At 41.0% G+C, this 10231-nt stretch overlaps 1 protein-coding gene across 3 annotated transcripts in view; it reads right to left on the bottom strand.

The window, feature by feature from the left end:
* Positions 1–468: 468 nt before the first annotated feature.
* The window catches only part of amacr (alpha-methylacyl-CoA racemase), a 72082-nt gene continuing 62319 nt past the window's right edge, over positions 469–10231 (bottom strand). For all 3 annotated transcript variants that reach the window (XM_080197744.1, XM_080197735.1, XM_080197751.1), the window contains exon 6: positions 469–1104. In XM_080197744.1, coding sequence (XP_080053870.1) covers positions 695–1104 — 410 coding nt within the window. In that variant the 3' untranslated portion in view covers positions 469–694. The remainder of the gene's footprint in view (positions 1105–10231) is intronic.

The following is a 10231-nucleotide window of genomic DNA, read 5'->3' as shown; positions in this document are numbered from 1 at the left end:
CGAGGGGCATGCACACGATGGGTCGTACTGGGGCTGCTCTTGGTTGTTCGAGATTGGCCTAGTGCTTCATGTCGTTAGTGTGTGCCTAAACTGGACAAGATACTGGGCAAGATGACAGCTCAGTGACTATCACTGATTGCTGTGCAGACACATGGATTTGGGCCGGTGTCTGTGGGAGTTTGCGCATTCTCCCCGTGCTTGCGTGGGTTTTCTCCGGGTGCTCCGCTTTCCTCCCACACACCAAAGATGTGCTGTTAGGCTGATTGGCAGGAATAAATTGTCCCTAAATCAGTTTTCCCTCAATCTGGATGGCCATAAAACATTAGATAGGGGTCATAGGTAGAGAGGTGGTGTTGAGATGGCAGCATGGGCTCGTTGGGCCGAAGGGCCTGTTTCCCAGGCTGATTTTGTTCTTTGTTCACCTGCAAAATTGGCTAAATGGACAAAAATCTAGGCTAACATTCAGAAATTAGAACATTGTTCTTTTAATTTCACCTTGCCCAATGTTGTACTTTTTAAAAACATACAATGAAGTTAATTTGTTTTGTGTGGTTGCTTATATTAAATAACATTTGGTCATTTTTTCAACTTGATAATGAGAAAAATTTAAAATATAATGGTAAATAATTTCATTGATACTAAGGCAAAAAATCTTATTGCCATAACATAATAAAGTGAGTAATTTAAACGTATGTTACAAATGAGATTTTGGTCCATTACATTCAATAACCCCATCAGACTGCAGTTCATTTATTTGCTCCTTGGTGAAACCATATTCAATCAACACAAGTTGTGTGTGCTCCCCTACTTCTGGGTCTCTTTCCAAGTTGATAATGGCAGGGGTCCGGGACAGAAGAGGAGCTGGCCTAGGACTGATTTGTCCTTTTGCATCAGTAATGAAAGATCCTTTTTTTTGGTTATGTGGATGATTGAAGGCTTCTTGGAAAGATAAAACAGGAGTAACACAAGCATCAATTCCATCAAAGATCTTAGTCCATTGCTCCTGGCTCTTTGTAGCAAATGCTTCTGTAAAAATTCTTTTCAACTCTGGCCAGTCAGACTGGCTCATCTGAGGAGGGAGTTTGGTGGAATCCAAGCCAAGACCTACAAAGATACACAGAAAGCAGCAGTTAGTCACATGTACGAGGACAGACCATCAAATCTAGATCAGAAACTAAAAAGGATCCTGACCTTTATCTCAGAATGAACTCACTTTGGTTCCTTTTAGAAGAAAGATGTGATTAATACCAGGAGAACTCCCTAACCTAAATAGTGATTTAGGGCCTTTGTTTAAATTTTGAAAAAACTTTGGCAGAAATATGAATGCAGTTTGGAAGTGCTGCTGCAAAATTCAGACTCTCTCAGCAGTACACTGAAGTCAGTTAAGAATGTTAAGAATATGCTCAAGTTCATAAGTCAAGCTTAATTCACAACATTTTGATAGGCAAGATGAGAAGGGCGATCTTGGCTGGAAAAGCCATTGCTTTGTACTGTTAAGTTGTTCTTAAGCCTTGGGTACAACAACCTAGTAACAATTAACTAATTGTAACTAAGGCTGGGGGTCATATGGAATCTCACATGAATGATCCAGATCTCAATGATATATGGAGGAGTTGCCCTAGTTTCTTCCAAACTAGGAAACACTACAGCAAGGGAGGCCATTCAGCTCACAGAGCCCATGTTAGTTCTCTGCAAAAGCAATTTAACGAGGCCCATTCCCTTGCTCTTTCATTGAACCTGTGCAATATTTTCTGTTGAAGTGCTTGTTTAGTTCCATTTTGAAGATCTCCACCATACTCTTCGGCAGCGTGTTCCAGATCAGAATCATACAGTATAAAAATGTTTTTCTCATGTTGCCTTTGGTTTTATTACCAGTTAAATTCTGGAATCTCTGATCTTTGAGCATTCTGCCATTGGGAATGGTTTCTGTCTATCTACTCTGTGTAGGTCCCTCATGATTTTGAGCATCTCCATGAAATCTGCCTTCAACCTTCTTTTCTCTAAGGAGAACAATCCTAGATTCTCTTCTCTATGGGGAACAATACCTTGAGATCCTAGCACTGAACTTTGGGGAACATTATTGTTTACCATTCTCCAGTTTGGAAAATTTGCTGCTTTCTATCCTTTGAACATTTTCTTTTCTCCAAGCTCTTCCTTAGTGAACACTACAAAGTATTTGCAACACAAGTATTGTCACCACACCATATTCCCACATGGTTTTGTGCTTGTAACTCATCAACATTATTCATCACATCATGAGTTTACAGACTTGTTTTTGTATCCCTCCTAGGCTTCTCAATCTGCTCTTATTACAGTACTATTTTTTCCTCTAGTGCTTCCCAAACCTTTCAACCGTTAATAGACTATAATCCTCTTCTTTGCTTAGTGCCCAACCTCATGCCAATTCAGTTTAAAAACTCAACTATGCTGGTAAAGCCAGTCACAAGCACAATTTGTCCTTTCTGAATAGGTACTTCCTGCCCCAGAACTTATCCTAATATCCCAAGAATCTGAAGCCCTCCCTCCCATATTAATTCTTAAGATATGCACTGATCCTCCTTAATGTAAAAAAAAAAGTCTTTTACGGATACTGAGCATCACTGGCAAGGCTACAATTTGCTGCTCAATTGTCCTTGGGAAGTCAGGCTGGTGAGCTGCTGACTTGAATTGCAGTCCATCTGGTGTAGGTTTCTATTCTCACCAGTGTGGGGTCCTGGGAATAATCCAGAAGTTACTTACTACCTTTGAAGTTCTACATTTCAACTTCCTCTTTGGTACCTGAAGATCTGATCATAATATTTCAACACCTGCTTTCTCTACGTTGTTGTACCCACTTGTATAACTTCTTCCTTCTGCAGAATCCCTGTAATATCTTCACTAGGCAACACACAATGCAGGACTCAAGATGATGATTACAATAAATCCATCTGCTCTCCGAACTGTGGAACTTCTTATAACAACTGCATTTCTACTCTGTTGTTTGTCCTGTGCAGTCTCTTACCTTGTTGCCTTAGTTGGATTGCACTCCTTCAGGATAACATAATTCCCAACAGTTTCAAAGGCAGGGTTCTAGTTTAAGAATGCCACACACTCCAAGGACTTTTGCAATTCCTGCCTCTTCCTACACTTCTGGATGGATACCTATTATCCTGAACTTCCATTGCCTGCACAGTGTCCACCTCTTGGAACACATGGTCCAGGAAATTGTCATCCTTCCTGATGTTCTCGACAGACTGGAGGGGCTGATTGTGGACAAGTCCCCAGGACCGGATGGAATGCATCCGAGGGTTCTGAAAGAAATGGCGGAGGTGATAGTGGATGCCTTGGTGGTTATTTTCCAGACGTCGCTGGATTCCGGGGAAGTGCCGGATGATTGGAAAACGGCTAATGTTACGCCGTTGTTTAAGAAGGGTGCCAGGAAAAAGGCGGGGAATTATAGGCCAGTTAGTTTAACGTCTGTGGTAGGTAAAATGTTAGAATCTGTCATTAAGGAGGAAATTGCGAGGCATCTTGAAGGGAATTGCTTGATAGAGCAGACGCAGCACGGTTTCATTAAAGGGAAGTCGTGTCTGACAAATTTACTGGAGTTCTATGAGGATGTGTCTAGGGCGGTGGATAGAGGAGAGCCAGTGGATGTGGTCTTTCTAGATTTTCAGAAGGCGTTTGACAAAGTACCTCACAAGAGGTTATTGCAGAAGGTCGAGGGACATGGAGTTGGGGGTAGGGTGTTAGCGTGGATAGAGGATTGGTTGTCAAATAGGAGGCAGAGAGTGGGGGTCAATGGGTGCTATTCGGATTGGCGGATGGTGACTAGTGGAGTGCCCCAGGGGTCGGTGCTGGGGCCTCAGCTTTTTACCATTTATATAGATGATCTGGAGGAGGGAACTGAGTGTAGGGTGTCGAAATTTGCTGATGACACCAAGATTGGGGGAACGGCAAATTGTGCGGAGGGTGTGGAGAGTCTGCAGAAGGATCTAGATAGGCTGGGCGAATGGGCCAGGAAATGGCAAATGGAATTTAATGTTGGCAAGTGTGAGGTGGTCCACTTTGGTAGGAAGAATGGTAGGAAGGACTATTACTTACGGGGCGAAAAACTGCAGCAGGCGACGGTGCAGAGGGACCTCGGGGTCCTTGTGCATGAGTCGCAAAAACCCAGCTTGCAGGTGCAGCAGGTGGTCAGGAAGGCGAATGGGATGCTGGCCTTCATAGCGAGGGGGACTGAATATAAAAGTAGGGAGGTCTTGCTGCAGCTGTATAGGGCATTGGTGAGGCCGCAGCTGGAGTAGTGTGTGCAGTTTTGGGTGCCGCACCTGCGCAAAGATATTTTGGCCTTGGAGGGAGTGCAGAGGAGGTTTACTTGGCTGATACCGGAGTTGAGGGGGTTGAGCTATGAGGAGAGGCTGAATAAACTGGGCTTGTACTCGTTAGAGTTTAGAAGAATGAGGGGAGATCTCATTGAGATGTATAAGATGATGAATGGGATGGATAGGATAGAGGTGGAGAGACTCTTCCCGCTCAAAAAAGACAGTAGGACTAGGGGGCACAGCCTCAAGATAAAAGGGGAGGCGGTTTAGAACGGAGTTGAGGAGGAACTTCTTCACTCAAAGGGTGGTGAATCTCTGGAATTCTCTGCCCGTTGAAGTGGTGGAGGCTGCCTCGCTAAATATTTTTAGGACGCGGGTTGATGGGTTTTTTATAAGAGAGGGGATTAAGGGTTATGGGGAGAAAGCGGGAAAGTGGAACTGAGCAGCGACAGATCAGCCATGATCTTATTGAATGGCGGGGCAGGCTCGAAGGGCTAGATGGCCTACTCCTGCTCCTATTTCTTATGTTCTGCTGTGGCTCCATTTGGCCCTCAAGCTCAGAAATCCAGAACTTGCGATCTTGGCATCATGGGAGTGCCTTTCGTACATGGACTTCAGCATTTCAAGAAAGTGGTTCATCAATACCTTCTCTCACATAATTATAGATAGGTAATAAATGCTGGCTATCCCAACAGTGCCCAAATGACAGGAAATAATTAGATAAAACACTTCATGTAGTGCTGCACTGCTTTGGTCTCACACTGGCATTACTGTAACAAATATCCCCACATGGCTCATGACAGATTCAAACTTAGTGTATACATCCCTTGTTAAATAGTAATTCTGTTAGTTACCACAACTAAGTAATAAAAATAGAAACTTCTGGAAAACTCAGGTGTGGCAGCAAATCTGTGCAGAGAATAGAGTTACTGTTTTGAGTCCATATAACATTACTCTGAAGGTTTCCAGCATCCGCAGTACTTTGCTTTTATTGAACACTACTGTGACCCAAAATAAAAACCGAAAGTGCTTGAAACGCTTAGCAAATCTGTAGCGAGAGAAAACGAGAGTTAACATTTCGAGTTTAACAGGACTCCTCTTCAGAACTAAGTATTGTGACCCTTCCTGCTAAAGAACGCAAACACATTCTATTTCTAGTAAATACACAGGACTTTGAAAATAAGGTCAGTTTTCCCAAGAACTGGCATCAGCTGCAAGATCATGTGGTTATCTGCTGAGATGGTATTCAGACATGTATACTTAAAGGGAAAAACAATCAAAATTTACACCAATATTAACTGAATTGTTGATTGCAATTTTTTCTTCCAAATTTATCCAAACTAATCTGGCCAGCTTCCCCAATAAATAACAGAAATTATGAAAAGGAAAATTGTTCAATAAAATCCACATAATTCAATTTTTAGATTAGTAGTGTTAACCAATGGTTAAAGAAGCTGCTTTGTCGAATCATGGAAACTTTCAGTACAGGAGGTAGCAAAAAAAGCCAGTACGTCTGTGCTAGCTATCCAAAATTATTGTACCTTTCAACTCTTCAAATCAGAGTATAGTGCAAAAAGGTTCTTCGGCCCATCGAGTCTACACCGACAATAACTACTACTAAAGTTGCACTAATCCCATTTTCCATCACTTGTCCCGTGTCGTTGAATGTTATGATGTTTCAAGTGCTCATCCAGATGCTTTTTAAAGGTTGATAGTAAAGACCGTAAACCTATCTTCCTAGGTAGTGCATTCAAGGTACTCACCACCCTCTGAGTGAAAAAGTGTTTTCTCAGATCCCCTCTGAAATTCCTGCCCCTTATTCTAAAACAATGCCCCTTCATGATTGATCCCCTCAACCAAGGGGATCAGCTGGTTTCTATTCACCACGTTCATATCTCTCAATCTTATACACTTCAATCATATCCCCCCTCAGCCTTCTCTGCTCAAAAGAAAATAATCCAAACCTATCCAGTCTCTCCTTATATCTCAATTGCTCCAGCCCAGGCAACACCCTGGCAAATCTCCTCTGTGCTGTTCTAGTGCAATCACATCCTTCCAATAGTGAGGTGACTAGAGCTACACACAGTACTCCAGCTGTGGCCTAACCAACGTTCTGTGCATGTTCAACGTTACCTCCTTATTCTTATACTCTGTGCCATGATTGATAAAAGTAAGTATCCCATATGCCTTCTTAACTATCTTGTTCACTTGCTCTGCTACTTTCAGGGATCTGTGAATAAATACCCCAAGATCCATCTGTTCCTCTGAGCTTCCTAGTGTCCTGCCAGTCATTAAATAATCGCTTGGCTTGTTACTTCTTCCAAAATGCATCGCCTTGCACTTATCAGGGTTAAATACCATCTGCACTGTTCTGCTCATCTGACTAACCCATCTATATCTTCCTCTAACCTACGGCCTTCTATTAACTATCCTATAAATCTTGGTGTTACCTGCAACTTGTTTATCATTCCCCCCACATCATCTTTTATGTATGTTACGTAAATAGCCCTGAGCATTTGGTTATGCCACTTTGAGTACATATTCAAGTACTTTTCAAATGCAGAAAAGGTTTGTCTCCAACACCCTTTCAAATAGTGGGTTTCAAATCCCTACTACATCCTGGGTAAAAAATATCCCCAAATCCTCTCAAACTCTTCTAACCTAATTTTGTACCAATTATGTTAAATTTATGATCAAACATTATTAACTTCTCGGTTAAGGAAACAGGTCGTTCCTATCAACACCATGTAGGTCCCTCATAGTTTTAAATGTTTCAATTAACCTTTCCTCAGCTTCATCTGTTTCAAGGAAAAAATACTCAGCTTACCCAAATCCTTTCTCATAGCTAAAATTCCCCATTTGAGGCAACATCCTTGTAAATCTCCTTTCTGCCCTACTGAATACAGTCACATCCTTCCTCTAGTGATCTGAGGACACGGGTCCAAATCCTACATTGGCAGCTGTGGAATTTAAATTTAATTAATGAACTTGGATGATCAAGCCAGTTTCAGTAATGTTGATGATGAAACTATCAATTGCTTTAAAAACCCATATGTTTCACTAATATTCTTTAAGGAAAGAAATCTGCTACCCTTACTTGGTCTGGCCCACATGTGACTCCACATGGGCAACAATGTGGTCAACTCTTACTGCCTTCTGAAATGGCCTAGCAAGCCACTCAGTTCAAAGTCAATTAAATATGAATAAGAAGTACTGGCCTTGTCAGCAACTCGTACATCCTGTGAAGAAGAAAGACTCGGTCAATCAAGGAAAATATTCTGTTGCCTTCCTGACCACCTTATCTACTTGTCCTGTTACCTTCAAGGATCTGTAGACATACACACCAAGATCCATCTGTTTCTCTACACTTTTCAGAATCTGACCATTTATTGTGCATTTTCTTGCCTCAATTGTCCTCCCCAAACTCATTGTCTCACATTGCTCCAGGTTGAATACTATTTGTCACTTGAACAGTCCATTGGCATCTCCCTGTTGTCTCCTGCTTCTTTCCTCATTATCTATACTACACTGTCCTTTTTTGTATCAACTGCAAACTTCTTTATCATTTCTTTATCAACAACTGCTGATCTAAATCATGATATATACCGCAAACAGGAAGAGAGCCAGAAGTGAGCCCTGCAGAACCCAACTGAGAGCAATCTTCCAGTCAAAAAAAACACATCAACCATAATATTTTGCTTCCTGCCAGAGTCAAAATTGGATCTAACTTGTCATTTTTAAATTTCTGACTGATTTGTCACGTGGGACCTTGGAAAAAGTGTTTTGGATTGTTATGTGGCTATGCACCCATGCAGTTTAAAAGGAACCCTGATGGTATCTGCTTTATGCAATTTTAGAGGACATTTCCATAACAGTACAATTTTGTCAGACCTGGATTTGTTAGCCATCTTCTGATGAAAATTTTCATTGATATTTGCAGGGCAGTAATATCAGTGATACAGTAACATTCATATTTTGTTCTCCCAATAATGATTCAAGATGGTTTATAACTGTTGAAGAGGCCAACCTTACAATTATAGAATCCTTACAGTGCAAAAGGAGGCCATTCAGCCGATCAAGCCTGTACCAACAACAATCGCACCGAGCCCCTACTGCCGTAACCCCACATATTTACCCTACTAATTCCCCTAACACCAAGAGGTGATTTATCATGGTCAATCAACCTAATCTGCACATTTGTGGACTGAGGGAGGAAACCGGAGCACCCAGAGAAAATCCATGCAGACACGGGGAGAATGTGTAGACTCCACACAAGACAGTGACCTGAGGCTGGAATTGAACCTGGGTCTCTGGCGCTGTGAGATGGCAGTGCTAACCACTGTGTCAACATGCTGCCCCTATTATTCCTATCATAAAGTAACCTGTGTCTTAAAAAGTTTAAAATGGAAGATTCTGGGGTTTAAAATACCTTATTCATTCAATTTATTCTGAAGTCATTATTCACAGAGGGATCTGAAGCTTAACTCCATGAAGTTCCATATTCCAAAATAATTTATGCAGTCGTGTTCATACTGCATAAATTATTTTGATCTCATATCTAAATAAAATAACTTCAGGACACCTCTGCACCTCCCACTGCCATAGCGTAGGAATTAAATGAGTTTTTCCATCCTCCATGTGAAGCATTGAAATTAATGGATATAACATTCCTATTATAAATTTTAAAGACTTTAGTTTGTCCAAGAAATGTAATTCAGTTTGAATTGATGTGATAAAATGACATAACTCTCTTTAGGCCTTATCCTCATTTTTTCAAAATGCTTTAAAATTCTGTGTCAAAAGATATTACCATAGACACGTTCACCAAAAAGCCATCATCAAGCACAGGATAGGAGGTAAACTGTCTGAGCATACTTTTACTATGATTGGCAAGCAGAGAGCAGGCCCCTGGCAAACATTAATGCTCATTTCTCTGAAATGAAAGCTGCTCCCTAGATGGCTTGTACAGCCACATATAAGGCAGCTGACAGGAATAATCCTCATATTAAAATTACATTTCTTGAACTCTGTCACCTTGTACCTCACATAACTCCAGAAGCAGCAGGAAATTTAAATGCGAGGCGTATTGACTTTTTCCATGCACTGCTTGAACCAACACAACTGAGAAGTAAGGGAATGGGAATAACAGAGAGGGAACCAGAGACTGAGGACTGATGGACTGGGAAAAGCAAGCAAGAATGCTGAGCAGAAGTTTGGAGTTTTGTGTGTGATGAGAACTTCTATAAAACCTGATGCTTTTTGCCTATGAATCACCTGCTTTGTTTTTCTTTTATTTAAAAGGATTTATTGCTGTAAATTATGAAGACTGGGGGATTGACTTCTATATAGGCTTTCTTACAGGTAGGTATATGCAGTACTATTTATTAGAATACAAAGGACAACCTGATAAGTCAGGCTCAGTTCCAAATTACCAAACTTAGATGGGCCCACATTTGTTCTCATCCAAGTAGAAATGTCCTTGACAGTTACTTCAGGTCCTCTTCTATTAGTGACATGAAGAAATGAATGGATTAGTGAATTGTATAACATGGTTTCAGTTGGTGCACTTCTGCGCTGCAGAGAAATATTCAAATTCTTAAGACAATTAAGACTATTGTGCTGGCACAGATTCAATATGGACTACTTTTGCACAGAGTAAACTCAGTCACATTGGAAGAACTTTCCCAATTACTGTCATGTCCTTTATATTGCAGTTTGCTGGTGATATTTGGAGTGTGTTTCAAATACATTAGCAGGAGGATAGGAGGAGGATGAGAGAAAAAACAAAGTGCACCAAGAATTGAGAGACATAGACAACACTCAAGTAAAAATTGAAAATAGCAGATAGAGGAAGATTCTAAATTAAGGCTGAACAACTAGAGGAATAGAATACAGAAGAAAGTTACTATGATGAAACTTTATAAAAT

Source organism: Carcharhinus amblyrhynchos, chromosome 1 (assembly GCF_965287045.1).
Source record: "Carcharhinus amblyrhynchos chromosome 1, sCarAmb.v2.hapA, whole genome shotgun sequence".
NCBI lineage: Eukaryota > Metazoa > Chordata > Chondrichthyes > Carcharhiniformes > Carcharhinidae > Carcharhinus > Carcharhinus amblyrhynchos.
This window is presented reverse-complemented; position numbering and strand designations above follow the sequence as displayed.